Source organism: Muscardinus avellanarius, assembly GCF_963383645.1.
Source record: "Muscardinus avellanarius genome assembly, chromosome: 2".
Lineage (NCBI taxonomy): Eukaryota > Metazoa > Chordata > Mammalia > Rodentia > Gliridae > Muscardinus > Muscardinus avellanarius.
This window is the reverse complement of record NC_137787.1, coordinates 7,067,053-7,093,231: the sequence shown is the minus strand read 5'-3', so window position 1 is coordinate 7,093,231 and position 26,179 is coordinate 7,067,053. Positions and strand designations below refer to the sequence as shown.

The window sequence follows — 26,179 nt, the reverse complement described above, 5'->3', positions numbered from 1 at the left end:
GGAATCCCAATACTTGGGAAGCGGAGACAAGAGGATCACAAGTCCTAGGCCAGCCTTAGCAACTAAGGAAGACCTTGTTTTAAAATAAAAAAGGAGCCGGGAGTGGTGGCGCATGCTTGTAATCGAGGTTCGCAGACAGCTTCGGTTACTTAGTGAGGCCTTCTGCAACTTAGTGGGACCCTGTTTCAAAATAAAGAATATAGAATGGGGTTGGGGGACCAGGTGTGGTGGCGCACGCTTGTAATCCCAGTACCTGGGAGGCTGAGACAGGAGGATTGCACAGGTTTGAGTCCAGCCTCAGCTACTTAGTGAGGCTCTCAGCAAGTTAGTGAGACCCTGTTTCCAAATAAAATATAAAATAGGTTGGGGGTATAGCTTGGAGGTAAGGTGTCCCTGGGTTCTACCCTCAGTACCACGCATACACACACACACACGGGGCTGGAGGTATAGCTCAGAGGTAGAATGCCCCTGGATTCCATCCCCAGTGCCACCAAAAAAAAAAAAAAAAAAAAGAAAGAAAGAAAGAAAGAAAGAAAGAAAGAAAGAAAGAAAAAGAGAAAGTTATGGGTAAATATTAATCTGAGTATCAGGAGTATAGGTGAATAGTTTTCTCTTTTCTTCTTACTTCCTGCTCATCATCTTCTATGTTCTATTTTGTGTGAAAATTATATTTTATAAATAGAATAACTCCCTCTGAAAGAAATTTTGTTGTTGTTTCTTTCCAGTTTCCTGACTACCTGCCATGTTCGGTAATGTTGCAGCCAGCTCCGCAAGATGTAGGAAAGGTTAGTTAAAGAAGAAATGCCATAAATTCCTTCATTCCTTCAATACACTTTGAAAGTAGCTATTTATCATAAAAAATTCCCAACATATACAAAAGTAGAGAGACCAGTATAAAGACCCCTAGGCCCCTGTCACTCACCTTCAGTGGTTATTAACCATGAATATCCTGTATGTGAGAGACCTGGCCCTCCTGGGTTTCCCATGTTCATGGAGCGGGACAGGCAGAAGCAAGTGGCAAGTTACTGCGGGGCACAGCCGACGGCCCCAGGTGCTGTGGAGAGCCACGGGCTTGTGCAAGGCCGGGGAGGAGCCGGCTGGGGGTCAGTTCAGTAAGGTGAAGGAGAAAGCGAGCCCTCCCCAAGAGCCTTCCAGCAGAGGGAGCTCCCTCAGTGTTCTGGGCACTGGAGGAGGAGCAGGGCTGAGAGACCGGACAGAGGCCATCTCTCCAAGGGCCTCGCAGACCTGGGGCTTTTGCCCACGTGAGATGGGAGCCTCTGGCGCTCTGAATGACAGGTTCTGGCTCAGGTTTCCTGAGGGTCACCGAGGCCACCATGTTGAGGCTGCAGTTGGCAACGCATGTGCCATGAGGGGGAGAGAAGCAAAGGGGGGTGCCAGGTGGACCAGGGACACCAGGCATGAAGAAGGGCGAAAGGTGTGGGACCTGCGGACCCCGAGTTCTCAGTGTCCACCATATGACCAGGGCAGCAGGTCTACACCTGGGCCATGCATGGTGACAAGAGCCAGCATGGTTGGCAGTATACACACCCCACCCCTAATGTCTTATGGCATCTGTTTATGTTTTTAACTGGGATGGGATGCAATGGAAGAGAACAGAACTGAGTTGAATGGGATGGGAAATCTCAGAGTGTATTACGTCCAACAAAGCTGAATATTGTGTTTGAGAGTTGTTCCATGCAAGCGTGTCTGTGTTCTAGTCCTCATTAGAAATCTTCTAAAGCCGCACGCTGGTAATCACAGCGCTTGGGAGGCTGAGACAGGAGGATCATGCAGGTTCAAAGCCAGCCTCAGCTTCTTAGGGGCTCTTGGCAACTTAGTGACACCCTGTTTCCAAATAAAATATAAAATAGGTCTGGGTGTATCCCAGAGGTAGAAGGCCCCTGGGTTCCATCCCCAGCACCACAAATATAATAATAATAATAATAATAATAATAACAACAACAACAACAACAACAATAAACCGGGCGTGGTGGCACATGCTTGTAATCCCCGTGCTGGGGAGGCAGAGACAGGAGGATCCCGCAGGTTCGAAGCCACCCTTGCTAGCTTAAGAGACCCTGTTTCCAAATAAAAAAATATAAAATAGGTCTGGGAGTGTAGCCCGGAGGTAGAAGGGTTTCCAGGAACCCCAGTACCACCCCCCAAAAAAAGAAATAGTAATAATAATAATAATAAGAAGAAGAAGAAGAAGAAGAAGAAGAAGAAGAAGAAATTTTTTAAAAACAAAGAATCAAAAATAGGGCTGGGGGTGTAGCCTCTGGGTTCCATCCCCAGTACTACAAAAACAAAAACAAAAAACAAAAAAAGGAAAAGAAAAAGAAAAGAAATCTTACTTCTGTAACAGGTAAAGGCTAGAGTCTAGGAAAACAGGGCGTGTGGACGGCTTGGGATGAAAGGGGCCACTGCAGAAGTGGCCAAGGAGCAGAAGGGACGCAGTCCCGTTTTGTCAGATCTTACAATGTTCTTTTTTAGAGGCCCCAAATTCAGATTCCTGGGCAAATTCTGAATGTTTACAAGCACTGTACAGGCCAAAGAAAGCCTGCCTGTTTCTTTTGTCCTGGGAAAGGGCTGAGTATCTGTGGCAGGATTGCTGCCTCTGCCTGCCAGGGACTCAGGTTCTACAGCAGGGAGGCTGGGGACACCTAGGAGACTGTCGAGAGGGCACGGTGGCACACTCCTGTAATCCTAGTACTTGGGAGGCTGAGACGGGAGGCTCGCAGGCTCGAAGCCAGCCTCAGCAACTTAACCAGACCCTGTTACCAAATGGAAAATAAAATAGGGCTGAGGGTGTAGCTCAGAGGTAGACATCCCTGGATTTAATTCCTAGTACCAAAATAAGATGAGAAAATATATACATGTAATATTTTATATAATATATGATAAAGTTTGTTATGATAGGTTATATATTATATACTACTAGGTTATGCTATATAATAAAACTATATATATATATGTGTGTGTGTGTGTGTGTGTGTGTGTGTGTGTGTGTGTGTGTGTTACTGGGATGGGACCCAGGGCATTCAACCTCCAAGCTACACCCTCAATCCTATTTTTTATTCTTTATTTTGAAACAGCTTCTCATTGAGTTGCAGAGGGCCTCACTAAGTAGCTGAGGCTGTCTGTGAACTGCAATCCTCCTGTTTCAATCTCCCAAATGCTGGGATTACAAGCGTGCGCCACCACGCTCAGCTTATATAATATTAATAATATCGATATATTATCAATATTAATAATATTGATAATAACATGCTATTGTGTATTCTATTATAATATTAAATATAATATATTAACGATGCACTAACTGGGCATGGTATCACATGTCTGTAACCCTAGTATTCTGGAGACTGAGACAGGTGGATTTCAGGTTCAAGGTTAGCCTTAGCAAATTAGTTGAGACCCTGTTTCAAAACAAACAAATAAAAATCAATACATAAATACATAAAAGCTAGGGATGGAGCATGGGGGTAGTGTCTCTGGGCTCTACCCCAGTACCAAAAAAAAAAAAATAATAAGCTTTGTTGCCTGCCTCACTGCCCCCCCTGAGCTGCCCCTACAAGTCTGCTCTGACCTGCGCTGATGCTTCAGGCCAAAACGCCATCTTTCTTCATATATATTGAAAATTGAGGAATTTCTTTCATTTCTAGTTGTTTTTTTGTTTTTCTTTTTGTTTTTGCAGCAGGTCTGGGGATGGAACTCAGGGGCATTCTACCTCCGAGCTACACCCCCTGCCCTATGTTTTATTCTTTGAGACAGGGTCTCACTAAGTTGCAGAGGGCCTCACTAAGTAGCTGAGGCTGTCCGTGAACTGTGATCCTCCTGTCTCAGCCTCCCGAATACTGGGATTAAAAGTGTGTGCCACCACGCCTGGCAAATGTCTAGTTTCTTTAAAATAAAAATTCAAAGCTGGGTGTGGTGGTGCACCCTTGTAATCCCAGTGCCTGGGAGGCTGAGACAGGAGGATCGCGGTTCGCGGACAGCCTCAGCTACTTAGTGAGGCCCTTGGCAACTCAGTGAGACCCTGTTTCAAAATAAAGAATAAAAATCGGGCTGGAGGTGTAGCTTGGAGCTAGAATGTCCATGGGTTCCATCCACAATACCACACACACACACACACACACACACACACACACACACATAAATCGACAACTGTCAGCCCTGTGTCCATTGCTACCAGGAGACACTCTCTGGGCTGCAGCTGAGCCGCAGATGGCCCCCTGGGGTCAGGGTGTCGGCCCCTCAGGGGGCAGTCAGAACCCCACCCTGAGCCTTGAGCCCGGCACCTGCCCCTGCTTTGGCAGCAGGAGTCACAACACACAGGGTGTGTTTGAGGACAGCTCAGCGTGTGCAGCCATGCCTGGATGCAGCTGCAGGCTCCGCCCCTCCCCGGGGCCACCGCTCACGCTAGCACCAAAGTTTCACGATAAGTACACTCCGCAGCTCGGCTCCATGCGACAACCCTAACAAGGAGGTGGCAAACCCGAGGAGTTAGGCCCAGCCTCTGCCCGGGGAGGCGAGACCCCGTCCCAGCTGCGGGAAGGGGCGACCACCGCAGCCCATCAGCTCTCCTGTCTCCCACAGAGCTGCGGGGTGGACTTTGAGGTCAAGGCCTACGCCACGGACAGCGGGGATGGCGAAGAGGACAAAATCCCAAAGAAGTAAGCACGGGGTTATGGGTCGGGGAGGGGCTGCAGGGGGGGTGGGGATAAGGACCCAGGACTTTATCTCCTGTGACAGAACTCTGCCCAAAGGGCAGGGGGCAGGGCTAATGGAACCCTCTCCCAGGTAGGGGCACTGGAGGACAGAATCATCTATCATCTGCCTGTGGGGTGGGGGTCAACAGCTGACCACCTAGGGGAAAGAAAGAAAATGGTGGTGAAATGTCATGTCCAGAGCCAGGCTTGGTGGTGCAGGCCAGTAATCCCAGTACTTGGGAGGCTGAGACAGGAGGAGCACAGGTTGGAGAACAGCCTCAGCAACTTCGTGTACTGGGGTTCCTGGAAGCCCTTCTACCTCCGGGCTACACTCCCACGGGCTACACTCCCAGACCTATTTTTAACTTTATGTGGAAACAGGGTCCCTTAAGCCAGCAAGGCTGGCTCCAAACCAAGCGCAGGGATTACAAGCGTTTGCCACCATGCCCGGCTTGTCCTTTATTGTTAATTAATTAATTCATTTTTATCTATTTATTTTGTAATACTGGGGATTGAACCCAGGGGCACTCTACCTCTGAGCTGTACTCCCAACTCTATATTATTCTTTATTTTGAAACAGGATCTTACTAAGTTGCCGAGGGCCTCACTAAGTAAGCTGAGGCTGGTCTTGAACCTGCAATCCTCCTATCTCAGCCTCCCAAGTACTAGGATTACAAACTATACGCCACCACACCCAGCCTGTCCTTATTTATTTATTTATTTATTTATTTATTTATTTATTTATTTATTTATTTTTGGTGGTACTGAGGTTCCTGGAAGCCCTTCTACCTCCGGGCCTCACTCCCAGACCTATTTTATATATTTTATTTGGAAACAGGGTCTCTTAAGCCAGCGCGGCTGGCTTCGAACCAGCGCGATCCTCCTGTCTCTGCCTCCCAAGCGCGGGGATGACAAGCGTGCGCCACCACGCCCGGCCCAGCCTGTCCTTTTTTAAAACAGCTTTTATGGTGGTAAAAATGAATACAATGTGAAGTTTACCATTTTAGCCACTTTAGGTATACAACTCAGTTGCATAAAAGTGCATTCGCAGTGTTGTGAAACCAGCACCAATATCTAGATCCAAAACCTTCCCATCACCCCAGACAGAACTAGTAAGCGGTCACGTGGCCTCCGGCGCCTCCCCTGCCCATGCTGGCTCTTCTGTGGTCCCCAAGCAAGCCTTCCCTCAGCCCGCCTCTAGGTGTCCACCGCGCACGTCTCTTGCGGCTTATGCTCACTAGTGGCCTCAATAGTCACATTTACTTGTGGCTCTGAAGCCCGGTCACACAGGGGCCTGGTAGTGTCACACAGCCTGGCCTGGGAGGAGTCCGAGAAGTCCGAGCTGACTCCGGCCCGTGGAGTCAGAGAAGGGGCCGGAGTCCAGGTCCTTTGGGGTCTCCTGCCTGGGCCGCCTTAGGCGCAGACTGTGGCCCCCTCCTCCGGTTGACCTGTCCCTGGGAGCAGTCCTGAGACCCTAGCTGGCCGGAGCGAGGGTGGGTGCTAGCCGCATGACCTCCCGGCTTCCCTGCAGGAGTTCTGTGAGGTTACTGATCCGGAAGGTCCAGCACGCTCCTCCTGAGATGGGGCCGCAGCCCCGCGCAGAGGCCGCCTGGCAGTTCTTCATGTCCGACAAACCCCTGCAGCTTGCGGTCTCCCTGGGCAAAGAGGTAACCCACACCCCAGGGGCAGCCTGGGGGACAACGGGCCCTGCTCCTAACTGTGGGATGTGCTGTGTTTGCAAAGGGCTGGATTCCCTCCACCCCCCATCAACTTGGAGCGAGTCGCCGTGGGCCAAACTGGCTGGCGCTGGGCTCTCGGCTGTCCCAGGGGACCGCCTACAGGGTGGCGATGGTTCGCCCTCTCTCCCCCTTCTCCCTGCAGGCCTGGGTCTCTAATGTAGCACCCAGATGCACTACCCTACATCGCTTACCTCCCTAAGGAAATGGCTTTGTGTTGTTGGTTCGGGTTTTGGTACTGGGGATTGAGTCCAAGGGCATCTTACCTCTGCGCTATACCCTCAGCCCTTTTTATTTTTTATTTTGAAACAGGGTCTCACTGAGTTGCTGAAGGGCCTGCTAAGTTGCTAAGGCTGGCCTCGCATCTGCTATCCTCCCTTACAGACATGCACCCCCACACCTGGCTCCTTCCCTAGGAAATGTGAGCTCCACATAAACCGCACAGGGTGACGTCTCACGAGTTAGGGTCACGGTGGAAGAAGGTAAAGCACCACTGGGCACACTTCTTCCTGGTTCCTCTTGCACATGTGTTGGCAAGATGCCCATCTAGAGGCGCACACACACTGCTGCAGAGAACCCCATCACCCGACCTGCCCAGCAGTTCCCTTTTTTTTACTTGTCTGCCCCCCAAAACCTCTTGATTCTACTCAAGATCTCCTCCTGGCTGGCTCTGATGTGACCCTCAGAACCCCAGTGTCCTCAGCTTCCTGCAAATGGGCAAAATGTGCTCCAGACCTTTCTCCACAGAAACCTCACTATCCCTTTCTTCTTTAATACCAGGGAATCCGGCCACATCTGTCCTCGTTACAGGAACTGAGTTTCTCCCCAATGCAGAGGCTAGGGAGTGACCGGGATAGCCGAGGGGCTTCAGATGGTGCAGGAACTCCAGGGGGCCAGCGAGCTGCTGCAGGGGGAGGAGGGAGGAGAGGGAGGGCCAGTGAAGGAGTCACTCGCACTGATACTGGTACATATGCGAGGATACCAAAGCCGGCCTCGGCACCCTGATGGGGAGGGGGAGGGGGCCAGGGCCAAGTCACCAAGTGCCGTGTGGGCGTCACCATCGCAATGAACTATGTTATGATGTGAGACAGTAATGCCCCATAAAGGTATTAAAAAAGTAACGTACATTCGGGAGGCTGAGACAGGAGGATCGCGGTTCGTAGACAGCCTCAGCTACTTAGTGAGGCCCTCCGCCACTTAGTGAGACCCTGTTTCAAAATAAAGAATAAAAAATAGGGCAGGGGGTGTAGCTCAGAGGTCGAATGCCCCTGGGTTCCATCCCCAGACCTGGAAAAAGAAATAGTAATGCAAATGGGGAAAAAAGAAAAGAATTGAATGAGTCTAGAAAGACCCAAATAAAGATGCCGCCACGCTCTCTCCTGACTTATCTCTAATGTTTGCAGATCTATTTTCATGGGGAACCCATCCCCGTGACCGTGACGGTGACCAACAACACAGAGAAGACAGTGAAGAAGATTAAAGTACTAGGTAGGACGTTCTCCTCAAAACGGGAGGCCAGGGTCTTGGAGAATTTCTCAGCCTGGTCCTGTTTCCCGAGGATCGTTCCTCTGGTCTGATGGACGGGTCCAGGTCCTTGGCACTGCCTGCTCGTCTCTGTCCTTGTTGGCAGCAGGGCCTTTGACCTTAAGAGTCATCTCATTTGTCCTTATGTCTACCTAGAGCTGTCATTTGTCTCGAGACAACATCCCTGATAATGTCTTTCCATCTTTTATTTATTTATTTATTCTTTTTTTTTTTTTGCAGTACTGGGGATTGAACCCAGGGGCATTCTACCTCCAAGCTACACCCCAGCCCTATTTTTATTCCTTATTTTGAAACAGGGTCTCACTAAGTGGCGGAGGGCCTCACTAAGTAGCTGAGGCTGTCCACGAACTGCGATCCTCCGGTCTCAGCCTCCCGAGTGCTGGGATGACAAGTGCGCCCCTACACCTGGCTTGTCTTCCCATCTTGCCATGGTCATGCCTTCCCACAGGGCCCGCTGAGCTGGATCTCACGGGAGCCAAGGGAAGCGTGTTCATGTGTGCATCAGTGAACATGTTGGCTGACACGTGTGGCGAGTGGAGAGGCACTGGATGGAGGAAGCAGGGCTTCATTTGTGGGTTCGACTAAATCTCCCTCGAGTCCAGATGGCGCCCCCAGGCTTCAAGGCAGAGCTTTGTAAATGATGAAGTGTGCATGTCTCACCCCCCCTTTTTTCTTTGGTACTGTGGTTTGGACCTGAGCACTCTACTCCTGAGCTGCACCCCCAGCCCTTTTTACTTTTTCTTCAGAACCAGACTGCTAAAAGTCTGGCTGTGCTGCTGAGGCTGGTCTTGAACCTGTGATCCTCCTGTCTCTGCCTCCCAAGTACTGGGATTACAGGCAGACCACCACACCCAGCTAACTCTCTCACCCTGGTAGCCCATGTTGTAGGTTCCCTTCGAGGTCAGTGCATCTTGTCTTTTGAATGTAGCTCCTGTCAGGGCCGTGCTTTTGACAGCCTTCGAGCTGAGGAAACAGTGGGCCGGAGGCACCTCACCATAGTACTTTGTCAGGGGTCAGCCGCTCTGCAATTTAGTGAGGCCCTTAGCAACTTAGCAAAACTCTGTTCAAATTTTTAAAAAAGCCGGACATGGTGGAGCACGCTTGTAATCCCAGCATTCAAGAGGCTGAAACTGGAGGATTGCAGTTCATGGATGGTCTAAGCTACTTAGCAAGGCCCTTTGCAACTCAGTGAGACTCTGTTTCAAAAATAAAAAGACTAAAATTTAGGCCTGGGGGTATAGCTCAGAGGTACAATGCCCTTGGGTCCCATCTTTTGTACTGAAAAAAAAAAAAAAAAAAGAGGGCTGTACATGTAGTTAGGGGTAGAATGTCCCTGGTACTCAGAACAAGGAAGGAAGGAAGGAAGGGAGGGAGGGAGGAAGGAAGAAGGAAGGGAGGGAGCCAGATGTGGTGATGCACACTTATAATCCCGGCATTTGGGAGGCTGAAATAGGATCAAGTTTATCAAGTTTCGAAGACAGCCTCAGCTACTTAGTGAGGCCCTTTGCAACTCAGTGTGACCCGGTTTTAAAATAAATAATAAAAAATAGGGCTGGGGGTGTAGTTTGGAAGTAGAATACCCCTGGGTTCCATCTCCAGTACTGCAAAATAAAAAAATAAGGAAGGAAGGAAAGAAGGAAGGAAGGAAAAAGAAGAGAGAGGGAGAAAGAGGCTAAAAGTAATCTTTTAACTTTCACAACTTCCCTAAGAATTACATGCAGTTATCCTACACACATACTCAATTTACTGATGGATTTTTTTTCTTTAGCAGTCTGGGGGTGGAACCAGGGGCATTTGACCCCCGGGCTACACCCCCTGCCCTATTTTTTACTCTTCATTTTGAAACCGGGTTCCACTAAGTTGCAGAGGGCCTCACTAAGTAGCTGAGGCTGTCCACGAACCGCGATTCTCCAGCCTCAGCCTCCCGAGTGCTGGGATGACAAGTGCGCGCCACCACGCCCGGCTTACTGATGAAATTTTTAATGTTCACAACTTCCTATGAGTTGCATGCAGTTATTCCACACACATCCACAATTTACCGATGGAAAAAGCGAGGCTTCTCAGAGCTACATAATGCGCCCCACAGTTAATAAATAAGATTTGAGCCCTGTAGTCAGGTCTCGGCCCGCCTCCCATTCTACCATGTTGCAGCCATGAATCACACCTATACTGCTTCTCACTGGTTTCTTGCTCAATGGGAAGGGTGAAGTTTGTTAAGACAGGGGTGTTGAGAAGGGGCTGGGTTGGGAGAAAGTAAGTACATAGGCGTTCTGGGGCTCCGGGAACTCCCTGCCCTTGAAGGACGCTGGGGCTAGCTCACGGGCTCCGAGGAGGGGAGGACTCCCGGGAGCCGCCACGTGAGGGTCTCATTCCCGAGTGGGAGTTTAAACAAGCCGGTTCTCGATGAAGAGAAGGGTCTGAACTTGTAAACGCCAGCCTTTAAGCCGGGGACAGAGAAGCCCAGAGTGCGCTGAAGCAGTCATCAGCGAGGAACGGCCCACGGAGTCCCTGCGGGCCGGGAGGGCCACGCACACGCCTGGTGGCCGGTGCTGACCCCTGACTCCTGTCTCTGCAGTGGAGCAAGTGGCCAACGTGGTTCTCTACTCGAGCGACTACTACGTCAAGCCGGTGGCCATGGAGGAAGCTCAGTAAGTACCAGCTGGCACTCCCATTCCCATAGCGGCCAGCCCTTCTCCGCCGGGTTCCTCTTTTGCTCATGCCCAAGGGGGAACTAGGGTGCCCAGGCGGCCCCAGCTCCGTGCTCCCTTCCCCGTTTCTCACGTCAGGGGCTGCCAAGAAAGCGAGCATCTTAGCTGTAGGTTTTCCTCGTCCCACGAGTCTCATGAGTTCTTTTTTATTTTTTATTTTTGTTTGCGGTACTGGGGATGGAGTCCAGGGCATTCTACCTCCGAGGTACACCCCCAGCCCTGTTTTTTATTGTTTATTTTATTTTACTTTATCTTTGTGTGTGGTACTGGGGGTGGAACTCAGGGGCTTTTCTACCTCCGAGCTATACTCCCAGACCTATTTTATACTTTATTTGGAAACAGGGTCTAAGTTGCTGAGAGCCTCACTAAGTAGCTGAGGCTGGCTTCGAACCTGTGCGATCCTCCTGTCTCAGCCTCCCAAATGCTGGGATTACAAGCGTGCGCCACCACGCCTGGCTTTTATTCTTTATATTGAAACAGGGTCTCACTGAGTTGCAGAGGACCTCACTAAGTAGCTGAGGCTGGCCGCGAACCGAGATCCTCCTGTCTCGGCCTCCCAAATGCTGGGATTACAGGTATACGCCACCCTGCCCGGCTGAGTCTCATGAGTTCTGAGAGACCATGCTAACAAATTAGTAAAGGCGTCAAGGTGGAGATGTCACCGTGGGCACCGCTGAGTCTTTCTGTTTGTCCTTGGAATGGGTTTAGGGACTTGGTACTTCTGTCCCGACCCGCAGCCAATGGCCAAATGAACGGGCAGCCCGGGCTTAGGATGCTTTATCTCTTGCCCTCTACTCAGTGAGAAAATCATGCACCAGGGACAGAAGGATTAGGACGTGGGTCCATTCTTAGCCTGTTGTGTTAAACGACCTTCCTCACTTCAGTAGAATCAGAAACAAATGAGGCCGGGCATGATGGTACGCACCTGTTACCTTAGTACGTGGGAGGCCGAGACAGGAGGATTGAAGGTTCCAAGCTAGGCTTAGTGAGGCTCTCAGCACCTTAGTGAGGCTCTATTTCCAAATAAAAAATAAAAGCAGTCTGGGGGTCTAGCATGGAGGTACAGCGCCCCTGGGCTCGATCCCCAGCACCACAAACAGCGAATTAAAAAAATGAGAATTCTTCAGCGGCTCCTTCATGCTGGCGTGAGACAGCAAGGCTTTTGGTTTGTCTTTGGTTTTGTTTTTGGTACTGGGAATTGAACCCTGGGTCATTCTACCTCTGATCTAACCCCCAGACCCACTTTATTTTTTCTTTTGAAGCAGGATCTTACTAAATTACTAAGGTCTCACTAAGTCGATGAGTCTGGCCTCAAACCTGGGATCCTCTTGTCTCAGCCCCCCAAGTATTGGGGTTACAAGGATGCGCCACCATGTGTGGTTACGAAGCAGGGTTTGCTTTGTGCTAGGAAGTCAGATACATTCAAATGTGTGTGTGCATGCGCACGTGTGTGTGTGAGCGTGTGGTACTGAGAGTTGAACCCAAGGCCTCACACATTCTAAGAAAGCATTCTACCACTGAGTTACATTCCCAGTCCTATTTGTTTGTTTGTTTGTTTATTTTTATTTACTTATTTGTATTGTGTAGGTGCTGGGGATTGAACCCAGGGGCATTCTACCTCTGAGCTACACCCCTGGCCCTTTTCATTTCTTCTTTTGAAACAAAATCTCGCGAGGTTGCTGACATGGCTGAGGCTGTCCTTGAACCCAGGATCCTCCTGTCTCAGCCTCCCAAGTACTAGGATTATGGGTGTGCACCACCAACCCAGTTAATGTTTATTTTGAGGCAGGGTTTCAGTAACTTGCGATCCTCCTGCCCCAACATTTGAGTTGCCGAGGTCACCAGAGTGCACCAGTGCACCAGGCAGAAGTCAGATACATTTCATACATGCTCTGGGGGGATCGTTTGGGCCCTCAGCAGGCCCTTTTTGCTTTGTCTAGCTGGCTGTTGAATGTAAAAAAAAAAAAAAAAACATAGCCAGGGTCAGAGGAAGGTTGGGGTGAAGGGGAGGGGTTAGTGGTAAGGAAAGATAGACTGGTTCACTGAGATAATATTTCTAATATTTCCCAATATTTAAAGGCGATGTTGCCGGGCGTGGTGGCGCACGCTTGTAATCCCCGCGCTTGGGAGGCGGAGACAGGAGGATCGCGCAGGTTCGAAGCCAGCCGTGCTGGCGTAAGAGACCCTGTTTCAAAAATATAAAATAGGTCTGGGAGTGTAGCCCGGAGGAAGGAGGGCTTCCAGGAACCCCAGTACCACCAAAAAAAAAAAAAAAAAAAAAGGCGATGTTAATATAAACTAGTACTCAAAACAAACTCAGCCTTACATTTAAACAGAGGCCTAGAGTGGCGGGAAGGAGGCAAGAAACCACAGCTCATGGGCTGACTTCTTTCACCAGGCCTGCGGTCTGCTCCGCACTGGAAGGCGCCTCCCCTCCACTCTTGGGCCCTGGGGGTCTCGCTCTGGCCTGCCTTTGGCAGATTCTTAGCGACAGCTGGGCAGGTGGTCCTGGCTGAGCGTTTGCCCAATATGCCCCATATATCTAGGCTTCTTTTAAAACTTTAGAGCATTTTGATTCCCAGGAGACTGAACACCATTTTTTTTTTTTTTTTTTTGGTACTGGGAATGAAACCCAAGGGCATTCTATCTCCAAGCTACACCCTCAGCCCTATTTTTTATTCTTTATTTTGAAACAGAGTCTAACTAAGTTGCAGAGGGCCTCACTGAAGTCACCAAGTACCTAAGGCTGGCTGCAAACCCTCAATCCTCTTGTTTCAGCCTCCCAAGTACTGGGTTTACAAGTGTGTGCACACCTTGCTTGAACACCATTTCTTTTTTTTTCTTTTTTCTTTTTCCTTGTGGTACCAGGGATGGAACCCAGGGGCATTCTACCTCCAAACTACACCCTTAGTCCTATTTTTAATCTTTATTTTAAAACAAGGTCTCACTGAGTTGCAAAGGGCCTCACTAAGTAGCTGAGGCTGTTCCCTGAACCCGGATCCTCCTGTCTCAGCCTCCCGGAAGCTGGGATTACAAGTGTGCGCCACCACGCCTGGCTCTCGACACCATTCTTAAAAACCTTCCCACGTGTGCAGGAGGGACATTGGAAGCTGGGCCAGAGCATGTTAGTGGGTCTCAGACTAGCAGCCACTCAGAAGAGCAGGAGTTACCGTCCTGGACGCCAAGTCCCTGGGGCTTCAGCAGGAAGGCCTCTTTGAACCAAGTCAGACCTAAATATCAAACTGCTGCCACCATCCAAACCCAGATTCTACAGGCCCTGGGAAGTGGCTCTAGGGCCTTGGCATAGTCCTCTGGCAAGGTCTGCTGGAGGAAGGGCTGTCAGCCCAGCCCAGCCCCAAGGCCCCTGCCCGCTGTGGTCGCCTTTACAATGCAATGTCTGCGTTAGTCAACACCAACTGCCCAAAAAGAGCTCTTCAGAGAGATTCCCCCAGGACCCACGTGGGAGGATGTGGCCTACCCTGGGCTCGTGTAAAAAAGCACTTCCTGTATCCACCAGAGGCAGGACAAGCCACAGCTGCTTCAAATCCCTGGTGAGAGCAAACAGGGAAGTCCTTCCCGTGGGAGGCAGCCTAGCCCCTCAGCTGTCTTGGACGGCGCTCAGGAAGCGGTCCCGAGCCCAGCTCCTGGGCAGTGTTTTGGGCCACACCCTGCCTTCCTCTGGCTGCTACAAGGATGTCGGTGTGTTGCTGGCAAACAGGGTTCTGCAGCCTGAGCGATGCGGCTGTGTGGCTGTGGGCATAGGGTTGGGGAGCATAAGAAGAGAGCTGTGTAGACAGCCCTTTGCAAGGCCTGGGGCCGGGGCAAGAGCAGCAGAACCAGCTCTCCAGCCGCAGATGGTGCTTTGTGAAGGAGACGCCGTGTCCCCAGCTTGTCCCCAGAACGGGCTTTTGGCACGGGGCTCCTGCCATCTGTCAGATGTTGGGAAACCAACGGCTCAATTCAAGATCGAGATGACCCAGTAGAGAAGGTGCGTGTACTGCTTTGAACCCAAACCATTCTGGTCGATGTAGTTCATAAACGGCTGCACCTGCCTTGCCCGACTCACCAGCCCAACGTCGGTCACACATGGACCTCCTTAAAGTGACAGCTTTTGGCAACAAAGGCCTTTTCTACCTGGGCCTGCTACTGGCACCACCCTAAGGCTTGATGACCCGTTGTTAGGTTCATGGAGCCTCTGAGAAGACCAGCTGGGATCTCTGACCCTTGAGCCAGTCATTCTGCTCCATAGAAAATTCTGGAAATGCACAATTCCAAGCAGGTTGGGAGGCTTGAGGAGATGTCTTAAAGTTGCTGCCAGGCAACTCTGCGGTCGCACTATGGTGACACACGCTTGTAATCCCAGCACTTGTGAGGCTGAGACAGGAGGATCGCAGGTTCAAGGCTAGCCTCAGCTACTTAGTGAGGTCTTCTGCAACTTAGTGAGACCTTGTTTCAAAATAAAGAACAAAAAGTAGGGCTGGGGATGTAGCTCGGAGGTAGAATGCCCCTGGGTTCTATCCCCAGTACCACACACAAAAAAAGGTGGGATGTGGCTTAAAAGTAGAATGCTCCTGGATTCCATTAGATAGATAGATAGATAGATAGATAGATAGATAGATAGATATAGATAGATAAACAGATAGATAGATAGGAAGGCTGGAGGATAGCTTAGAGGTAAAATGCTCCTGGGTTCAAATCCCAGAATAAAAAAAAGAGCCAGGCGTGGTGGCTCATGCTTATAATCCCAGCATTTGGGAGGCTGAGACAGGAGGACTGTGGTTTAAGGACAGCCTCAGCTACTACTTAGTGAGGCCTGGTGCAACTCAGTGAGACCCTGTTTCAAAATAAAAAGAATTAAAAAATAGGGCTGGGGTGTATCCCAGAGGTAGAATGCCCCTGGGTTCCATTCCCAGTACCACAAAAGAAAAAGAAAAAGAAAGAAAGAAAGAGAAAAAAAAAAAAACAAAAGAGGGAGAAAGAGAGAGAACTCTCTCCTGTTTTCCTTCCTCCAGAGAAAAAGTGCCACCAAACAGCACTTTGACCAAGACCCTGATGCTGGTGCCGCTGCTGGCTAACAATCGGGAAAGAAGAGGCATTGCCCTGGATGGGAAGATCAAGCATGAGGACACAAACTTGGCCTCCAGCACCATGTGAGTCCTCGGCCCCGCGGGTCTGCCCTGTGCTCCAGGGGTGCCTGCAGCATGGCAGGCTGGCATTGGTGTAATGAAGCCAGACCCCAGACACAAGGCTAGGGCTCCTGTCCTGACATGATGCGACAATCACACCAGCGGGCTCTGGACACACCTGCGGCTAACCCCAGCTCCACTGCTGGCTCTCTGGGCAGCCCTGGGCCGGTGCCATGGACTACCCAGGAACCTACCTCAGCACCCCTATCTGTAGAGTAGGGGTGATAACAGTGCCAGTCTCGTAGAGCAGTGACAGGACTAAGGGACTAAGGACTAAGAGCAGTGACAGGACTAAGGGACTAAGGACTAAGAGCAGTGACAGTCCGTGAAGAGCGTGGTGCCTGACCCTCAGAAAGCGCGTGAGGATGTAGCACCATTCGCTAGAGTTGTGCCCTGAGCATACACACGAAGCCGTGCCGTTGGCAACACGCGTTAATTCTTTTAGGTGTCCCAGGGCTGCAGTGTAGATGAGTTTTGCATGAAAATGAGTCAGAGAAGTCAGAGAACCGCTGGCGAGATTTATGCAGCGGGTCTAGTAAAGCCATCCAGCAAAGGCCCAGCGTCAACATTCACTGCTGCTGCTAGCTCCCTTGAGGCTTCTGTTTCTGGAAACTTCTCTATTGGTGAACACTGAGGCCTGGGGTCGGAACCGAACCCTAGGCTCCAGGCCCCCTTGTCGCCCAATCCCCGTGGGAGATGCTGGGGCTCCTTTCATGGCACGCTAGGTCATCTCCAGGGCGATGCCAACAGCAACAGTTGGCATGTCTGACCTGCAGGAGCCCGTAACTCAGCCGCTCACACCCATGGGGCCAAAGTGGAGGACAGTGGACGTCTGGTATAAAGCAGGTCAGAGTCAAGGGGGTTTCAGAGGATAATTTGCCAGGCTATTGTGTTAGATTCTTTTTTTTTTTTTTTTTTTTTTGGTGGTACTGGGAATGGAACCCAGAGGCCTTCTACCTCCGGGCTACACTCCCAGACCTATTTTATATTTTATTTGGAAACAGGGTCTCTTAAACCAGCTGAGGCTGGCTTCGAACCCGTGCGATCCTCCTGTCTCAGCCTCCAAGTGCTGGGATTACAAGCGTGTGCCACCACGCCTGGCTTATTGTGCTAGATTCTAAAACACGCTCCTGAAGCTCTGGGGAGAGAATACACGGAGTCCAAAGCCTTCCCCAGCCGCCTCAAGGGCTGAGCGATCGCGATGTCAGCCAACAGTGGCATGCTGGGTAGCACACGTGTTCTGGTTGATGGAGTCGTTTATAAACACGTACATCTCTCCACGCCTTGTGAGGCAGGGGTATTTGTATTTGTTTTATGGACAAGGAAAAAAAAATTTTTTTTTTTTGGTGGTACTAGGGGTGGAACCCAGAGGCCTTCTACCTCCGGGCTACACTCCCAGACCTTTTTTTATATTTTATTTGGAAACAGGGTCTCACTAAATTGCCGAGAGCCTCACTAAGTAGCTGAGGCTGGCTTCGAACCCGTGTGATCCCCGTCTCAGCCTCCCAAGCGCGGGGATTACAAGCGTGCCCACCACGCCCAGCTAGGACAAGGAAATTGTCAGTAGGTTGAACCTGGATGAGAGGCTCCTCCAGGGTCACCAGCTCGGCTGTGGCAGCGCCAGCCTCACCCACTCTGCTGTCGGGAGATGCAGTGTGTTCTGTTTGCTGGCTGCTAGGCCCCATTCAGCACAGGGCAGAGTCCACTCGGCAGAGACACGCTTCCCTTTGAACACCTTCCTGGATTCCAGATGCGTGCAGTTCTTGGGGAGAGCCGTGGCTCCCTGAGCTGGCGTCATCCTCAGGCCAGTGGCTGAGGCTGTCTGTGAGCCGCGATCCTCCTGTCTCAGCCTCACAAATGCTGGGATTACAAGCGTGCGCCCCCACGCCTGGCTTACGATTCGTATTATTGGACCTAGAATTTCATGATGATTTTGTCGTACCTCAATTGCCGTTATTGGTCACATGAGATAATAACCTGGTGCAATGCCTACCGTGGCGTGTGTCAGATAACAAGGATTTTATACCTGTTAGTAGACCGGGAACAAAGGTTCCATCAAGGAATGCTACATAGCAGTCTCTTTGGGGAACGTCTCACGCGCCTTGTTCATTCTCTTAAACATGTGCTGCTGGGCGGTGCTGGTGCTGGGCAGGTGTGTCTGGAACAGTCAGGGTTCCCCGTGACCAGGTGATCACACAGTGTCCCTGTGCCTTTTCCCGTGAGCAGAGCACGAAGAAGGGAGGCCCAGTGGGAGGCGGACTCCAATTTGAGGTCTTGGGTGGGGAGCAGGGCAGCTCATGGCTTACCTGTCAAGCTTGAACCTGAGAGGTCTCTTAGGCTGGCTGCAGAGCTCAGAAGGAGCCAGGCAATGGGGAGTCACATTACTGAGACAGCAGCCAGGCAGGGAGAGGCTGGATGGCCGGGTCTCAGAGGGCAGGAAGCACACTGCCTGCCCAGAGCCCGAGTAGGAGATGGAGGGCTCCCTCACCAGCTCTGTCTGCCGTGGCCTTATCTTATCTCCCTTCTCCTTCTGCTGGACAGCATCAAGGAGGGAATAGACCGGACCGTCCTGGGCATCCTGGTGTCTTACCAGATCAAGGTGAAGCTTACGGTGTCCGGGTAAGTGTCCAGTGCCAAACCGTGGGCTGCTGCTTCTTGGCTATGATGGTCTGGAATCAAATCTGATAACTGTTCCGGAAAAAACAGTCAACAAGGGAAAGAAATTCTGTCAGCTTTCACCATTCTGCTTGAGAAAGTGGCAGCTGGGAGCCAGGCATGGTCACACATGCATGTATGCCTGGAATCCCAGTACTTGGGAGGCTGAGACAGGAGGATTGGGGCAGGTATGTGGCCAGCCTCAGCTACTTAGCGAGGCCCTTTGCAATTCAGTGAGACTCTGTTTCAAAATAGAGAATAAAAAATAGGTCTGGGGTTGTAGCTTAGAGGTAGAATGCCCCTGGGTTCCATCCCCAGTACTGCAAAATAAATAAATAAATAAATAAATAAATAAATAAATAAATAAATAAATAAATAAGCTGGGTGTGGTAGTACACGCGTGTAATCCCCGTGCTTGGGAGGCTGAGACAGGAGGATGCACAGGTTCAAAGTCAGCCTCAGCTACTTAGTGAGGCTCTCAGCAACTTAGTGAGAGCCTGTTTCCAAATAAAATATAAAAAAGGTCTGGGAGTGTAGCCCAGAGGTAGAAAGCCTCTGGGTTCTACCCCCAGTACCACCAAAAAATATAATAAAGAAATAAATAAACAAATAAATAAATAAATAAAAAATAAAATAGAGCTGAGGGTGTAGCTCAGAGGTAGAATGCCCCCCCATTTATTTAATTAACACACACACAGAATGTCTGCTGGGAGAGCAGACTATGAAATAGGTGCACGATTGGTGCCTCTTGGCAAAAATAGATGTGAGCTGGCCGTGGTGGCGCACACTTGCAATCCCAGCATTTGGGAGGCTTCTGAAACAGGAGGATCGTGGTTCGCGGACAGCTTCAGTTACTTAGTGAGGCCCTTTGCAACCCAGTAAGATCCTGTTTTCTAATAGTTTAAAAAATAGGGCTGGGGGTGTAGCTCGGAGGTAGAATGCCCCTGGGTTCCATCCCCAGTACTGGGGGAAATAAAGGTGTGCACATATGCACACACAGTGGAGGTCTCACCAAGTTGCTAAGAGCCTCACTCAGTGGCTGAGGCTGGCTTCGAACCTGCGCGATCCTCCTGTCTCAGCCTCCCAAGCGCGGGGATTACAAGCATGTGCCACCACGCCCGGCTCAAAAGTATTTTTTTAAAAATTGCCTCTGTGGCTGGGGCTGTCATTCAGAGGTAGAGCCCTTACCTAGCACGTGCAAGGCCCTGGGTTCAATCCCCTGCAAAAAGAAAAAAAAAGTTGCATTTATACTGAACATACACAGGCTTCCCTCTCTTGATCATTCCCTAAACGATACAGCCCGCAAGTATTCACGCAGCGCTTACATTGTGTTAGGTTTTACACGTCATCTAGGAATGGTTTTCAGTAGACAGAGGGTTTGTGAAGGGTGCAAATCCTGTACCATTTTGTACAAAAGATTGGAGCGTGTGCAGACTTTGGCATGCACAAGGGAGTCCTGGAACCAACCCCTTAACTACTGAGTGACAGGGGGGACCTTAGCAGGAACTTCACAGTGACCGCTGTGGCCGAGAAATTCGGGTACTGCAGCTGATTCTTGATGTCAGGGCCTGAACCTAAGAACCCGAGTACGTCTTTTCTTGTGTTTTGTTTTGTGGTTTTTGTGGCAGTGGAGAGTAAACCCAGGGGCATTCTACCTCTGAGTTATAAGCCCAGCTCTATTTTTTGATTCTTTATTTTCTTTTTGAAACAGGGTCTCACTAAATTGTGGAAGGCCTCACTTAAGTAGCTGAGGCTGGCTGGGAATCTGCCATCCTCCTGTCTCAGCCTCCCAAGTACTGGGATTACAAGAGTGCACCACCGCACTTGGCTTAGCGAGTCTCTTTTTTCGTAATCCTCTTGAGAAAGAGACGAGGGCCTAAGCAGAGAGGAGGCAGGAGGACGTGCGATCCTTCACGGGAAGCAGAGGGTCCCTGAAGAGATGCCAAGACCCTGGGAGGGGGAGTTAGCGAGTGAGCGGGGACTTGAGGACCGGGTGTGCCCTGCCTCTGAACAGTGGGGTCTGAGGTCACCTTACCGTTGGGGAAGTCACCGAGACGTATGTTTTGTTTCCTAGCTTTCTGGGAGAGCTCACCTCCAGGTAAGCCTCTTCACCTCCCCTCTCACTTGATTTGCAGGAGGCCGGGACTAGGAGTCCGGTCAAAGCTGGCTTCTGGGCAGCGAGGCTCAGAGGGGCTAGGAGTGACGTCACTGCCCCGGAGGGTCAGGAGAGGCCTGGCTAGTTGGGGTGAGGTTGGGGAGACCTTAGGGAGGCCTACACCTGGGCAAGGATGCGCGCACGCACGCACACACACACACACACACACACACACATTTACACACACAGACAAACTCCCCCCAAATCTGGCACACTCCACACAGCTGTCTTGTGTGTGTGTATATGGTACGATACGCACAACATGAATTTTACCATTTTAGCCATTTAAAGCGCACAGTTCAGTGGCACGAAGTCCTGGGGCCCTGGGCTCCTGGGTCTTCTTCCCATCCCGCCCTCCTTTCCAGTCTTCCTTCCCGTGGCTTGCCCTTGGTGTCTCCTTCCAGACTTCTTTTCTCCCTTCTTTTTGTACAGTTCCAAGTCGCCCTGAAGCCCTTTAGCTTTTGGAACTGGTGGACTCTGCTACTCACCGTTCGGCTCTTTGGCTAGAGATCCCGTTGCCGCCCCAGACACACCCGCCTCACATAGGTTTTAGTTGTTCAAAATGCTATGCCTTGTTGCAGAGAATACTTTTAAAAATGATCCTTCCTCTAGGATGTCCCCTCTTGTCCTACTGCGTCATCTCCCCACCACTAATAACCAGGAGGAGAGGGACCCAGAAGCGCGGGCCGCCCCAGCCCTGCCTGAGCGGAGTCCCTGAACGGCGTTCCAGGGAATGCATTTCAGATTCCTACTTGACCACTTCCTGATTTCTGTTTTGGGTTGAATCCCACTGAATTGTCTCTCCGCGTGGGCCTGGGGATCTATTGAGATCCAGTGCAGCCTTCCCCTGCATTATTTGTAATTGTGTGTGTGTGTGTGTGTGTGTGTGTGTTCACATTGCACGCGCTCACTCATTAATCTGCATTCTTTTTTATTTTCTTCTCTAGCGAAGTGGCCACAGAGGTGCCATTCCGCCTCATGCACCCCCAGCCCGAGGACCCAGGTTAGTCGCACTACTGTCTGGGCTGTATCTAGCCCTTTCTCCTGGCAGATTTTTTTGCGTCTTCATTCCTGGTCTTTCTTGACCTCACCTGAGCACGGAAGTGGCCAGAGATGGTCCATAAGGTGTCTAGACAGCCACAGGTCAGTACCGAGCTGGTCCCTCCTGCCAGCGCGTGGAGGTATAGCATCCTAGCTCCTGGACAGGGAACTGCCTCATGAGGTTTTATCAGGAATGATTGTGAAACAGAAGCTCTGTCAGCAGCCCTAGGTTTGGATTTGAAGATGACGTTTGGATCGGAGTTGGAGAGTGCAAGGTTTTTGCATTTCATTTGGGATTAAAAGGCGTGCAGAAAATACTAGAAGAGCTGGGCGTGGTGGTGCACACTTGTAATCTCAGCAGTTGGGAGGCTGAGACAGGAGGATTGCAGCAATTTCGTGAGGCCCTCCGCAACATAGGAAGACTCTGTTTCCAAATAAAAAAGAAAATAGGAGCCGGGTGTGGTGGCGCATGCTTGTAATCCCAGCAATCGGGAGGCAGAGACCGGAGGATCGCGGTTCATGGACAGCCTCAGCTACTTAGTGAGGCCCTTCACAACTCAGTGAGACCCTGTTTCAAAAAATAAAAACATTTAAAAAATAGGGCTGGGGGTAAGCCGGGCGTGGTGGTGCACGCTTGTAATCCCCACGCTTGGGAGGCGGAGACAGGAGGATCGCGCAGGTTCGAAGCCAGCCGTGCTGGCGTAAGAGACCCTGTTTCAAAAATATAAAATAGGTCTGGGAGTGTAGCCCGGAGGAAGAAGGGCTTCCAGGAACCCTAGTACCACCAAAAAAAAAAAAAAAAAAATAGGGCTGGGGGTGTAGCTCAGAGGTATAGTGCCCCTGGGTTCCATCCCCAGCACCAAATAACAAATACAAAATTAGAAGAGAGACAGGCTGGACTGACATCTCAGTGTGTGTGTGTGTGTGTGTGTGTGTGTGTGTGTGTGTGTGTGTGTTTTACTGGGGATGGAACCCCAGGGCATTCTACCTCCAAGCTATGCCTCCAGCCCTATTTTTTTAATTCTTTATTTTGAAATGGTCTCACTGAGTTACAAAGGGCCTCATTAAGTAGCTAAGACTGTCCGCAAACTGCAATCCTCCTGTCTCAGCCTCCCAAATACGTGCGCCACCAAGCCCAGCTCCTATTTTATTTTATGTTTATTTTGAAACAGGATCTCACTAGGTTGATGAAAATCTCACTATTTGTTGAGACTGTTTTTTTTGTGGGTCTTTTTTTTTTTTTGGTTTGTTTTTTTGGTACTGGGATGGAACCCAGGGGCATTTTCTGAGCGACACCCCCAGCCCTGGTTTTTATTCTTTATTTTGAAACAGGGTCTCACTGAGTTGCAAAGGGCCTCACTAAGTAGCTGAGGCTGTCCTCGAACCGCGATCCTCCTGTCTAAGCTTCCCAAGTGCTGGGATTACAAGCGTGGGCCACCTGGCTACCTCTCAGCTCATTTGAGTTATAAATCCATTGCCTCTTGTATAGATGTTAAATAAAGAATAGCTGTACAAGCCAGGCACGGTGGGCACACTTGTAATCCCAGCATTCAGGAGGCTGAGACCGGAGGATCGCAGTTCGCAGACAGCCTCAGCTACTTAGTGAGGCCCTCTGCAACTCAGTGAGACCCTATTTCAAAATAAGGAATAAAATAAGGACTGGGGGTGTAGCTCAGAGGTAGAATGTCCCTGGTTCCATCCCCAGTACCACCAAATAATAATAATAATAATAAATAATAATAATAATAATAATAATAATAAAATAAAATAAAAAATAGAGCTGGAGATGTACCTTGAGATACAATACCCGTGGGTTCAATCCCTGGCAACACACACATGCACGTGCACATGCGCACACACACAGAAAGAATAAAATAGGTCTGGGGGATGTAGCTCTCTGAGGTAGAGTGTCTCTGAGTTCAATCCCAGAGATTATTATTATAAAATAAACAAACAAACCAGGCGTGGTGGCGCACGGTTGTAATCCCAGCACTCGGGAGGCTGAGACAGGAGGATCGCGGTTTGTGGACAGCCTCAGCTACTTAGTGAGGCCCTCTGCAACTCAGTGAGACCCTGTTTCCAAATAAAGAATAATAAAATAAGGCAGCAGGTGTAGCTCGGAGGTCAAATGCCTCTGGGTTCCTTCCCCAGACATGCAAAACAAACAAACAAACAAACAAGTAAACAAACCAACCAACCACCGGGAGAAAGGCAAAGCAGAAACCCCGTGCAGTGCTGGTGGGTGCCGAGCGTGTCTAGGCTGCACTATTCCTCCGCCTCCATCGTGTGAAGGGGGGGTTTCCCGGGTGCCCTGTGGGTTCTCGCCTCTCACTCTGTCCTTCTCTCTTTCATTCCTGGCTCACAGCGAAGGAAAGGTAAGCCCCCCGCACGCCGCCCGGCTCCTGGGCTCCTGCGTCCTGTCCCTCCCGAGCCCTGGACGTGCCTGCGCCCGCTTGATGATGAGAGGGTGTCTCTCACTCTGTGGGTTTGCTCCTTTTCTCTTGTTTTTGTTCATTAAAGAGCTTTTAAATAAAAAGCCACACAGAAAATGGCATGGCCCCTGTTCCATCCTGGGGAAGAAGAACCCTTGGTGGGTTCTTTTGCTGGGAAAGGAAGATCAAGGTTCTTGTCTGGCTCCCGGTTTCATCCTCAGCTGCAAAGAGCTGATCAGAATGTTGTCTGTTCTAGTTTTCAAGATGAGAATCTGGTGTTTGAGGAGTTTGCTCGCCAAAATCTGAAAGACAGTGGAGAAACCACGGACGGGAAGAAAGACAAGGACGAGGCGGTCAACGATGAGTGAAGCGGTGGCTCAGACCTGTGCAAATGGCCTGTGGTCCCCAGGCCACGAGCAAAGGCCCACAGTTAGCCCCTTAGTTCTGCTAGATACAAAAGAATGTCTTCCTCCTAAAAATAAAGTGTGTGTTTCCTCGTCATGACCAGGCTGGTTGACTGGGGATCTTGATCTAATGTCACTGACATAGAAGCTGCTGCCGTTAGGGTCCCTGGAGCGTGGGGACACCTAGAAGAAAGGCCAGCCTTCCAAAGGAAGGCTCAGCTCTGGCTCATCGAGGAGCGAAGGCATCAAAATGCCCACCCAGCGGGCCCGGGGTGTCCAGGGATCCCCTGGGGTCCTGGCCTACCTAAATTGGTTCTTTGGAAATATTAAAGGGAGTTGTCTAGTTACCTGGAAATATTAGAGGGTGTTATCTAATTACCTGACCAATCCTCACTCTAGAATTCCTCAAGAGGCTCCTAAGATGAACAGGGCAAAGGATAATTGCAGATAGGCAAAAATACTCTTTATTAGCTGGGCGTGGTGGCGCACACTTGTAATCCCAGTACTTGGGAGGCTGAGACAGGAGGATCGCAGGTTCGTAGCCAACCTCAGCTGCTTAGTGAGGCCTTCCACAACTTAGTGAGACCCTGTTTCAAAACAAAATATCAAAAGGGCTGGGGGTATAGCTCAGAGGTAAAATGCCCCTGGGTTCAATCCCCAATAACACACATACACATACGCACACACATACACATACACACACACACACACACACACACACACACACACACACACACACACACGTACTCTTTACTGCTGATTCAACACTGGGGTCCAAGTCCCTGCTTGGTCTCTGTGTGGTTGGTTAAGTTTCTAGTGCAAACAACAAACTCAGACTTGGTTAATTAACTTAAGGGACAGACTGAAGACAGTAGGAATGCCGTGGGGAGGCCAGAGAACTGGAGCTGCCATTCCTGCTGGACGGAAACCAGCCAGCTCCGGGGCCGAGCCCAGGGCCTCGCGCACCTGCTATCCGGGCCCCCATTGAAACGCCGCAGTCTCTGCCGCCTGGGCCTGGGCTTGTGGTGCCTGAGGAGGAGGAGAATGTGGTCCAGCTCAGCGCTGGCTACGAGGATCAACACCCCTTGGCCAGCGAGGGCAGGCGGCCCTGGGATGGGTTGTTCTAGGGGAGGGGCTCGCCGCGCACCCAGTGGGCTTCCTGGGGAGTGTGTGCTTCATTGAGACGCAGCATGAACGGACTGGAGAGGATGCTCTGTCCTGGGAGGAAGGTGGGGATGGGAGAGGAGCACAACGGGGTGCTCCCCAGGCACTCTCCTTTAGGGGGTCCCAGCCTGTGGAGCCCACCAGACTAGGGCTGTTATCAATGCCCCAGGTTCTGGCAGCCAGAGAGGGGCTTGGGGGATGTGCCCTCTGGCCCCTGCTCCCAGCAGGAAGGTCAAGGGGTCTGGAGAGACCTCTGCCATTCAGCCTACTTGCTGAAGGCAGGAGGTGTGGAGAGAAGGTCCTGTGTGGGGCGTGCCCCCGGGATCGGGTGTCAGGCTGAGAACACTGGCAGAGGGCTGGCCATCCACAGGAAGGCTCTGGGTCCTTCAGTGGAATTCCAGGCTGCTCTGGGTTTGGGGGCAGGGCTCCACTCGGGAACCC

At 50.7% G+C, this 26,179-nt stretch overlaps 1 protein-coding gene across 1 annotated transcript in view; it reads left to right on the top strand.

The window, feature by feature from the left end:
* SAG (S-antigen visual arrestin) overlaps positions 1-24,476 on the top strand; it is a gene marked incomplete at both ends in the record, with an annotated part of 32,090 nt that extends 7,614 nt beyond the window's left edge. The window contains 10 exons of the mRNA XM_080688831.1: positions 726-785; positions 4,600-4,676; positions 6,244-6,379; positions 7,852-7,936; positions 10,569-10,641; positions 15,714-15,851; positions 18,429-18,506; positions 20,617-20,640; positions 21,645-21,700; positions 24,427-24,476. Of these exons, the coding sequence (XP_080544957.1) occupies positions 726-785; positions 4,600-4,676; positions 6,244-6,379; positions 7,852-7,936; positions 10,569-10,641; positions 15,714-15,851; positions 18,429-18,506; positions 20,617-20,640; positions 21,645-21,700; positions 24,427-24,476 (777 nt within the window). The remainder of the gene's footprint in view (positions 1-725; positions 786-4,599; positions 4,677-6,243; positions 6,380-7,851; positions 7,937-10,568; positions 10,642-15,713; positions 15,852-18,428; positions 18,507-20,616; positions 20,641-21,644; positions 21,701-24,426) is intronic.
* Between the last annotated feature and the right edge of the window lie 1,703 nt (positions 24,477-26,179).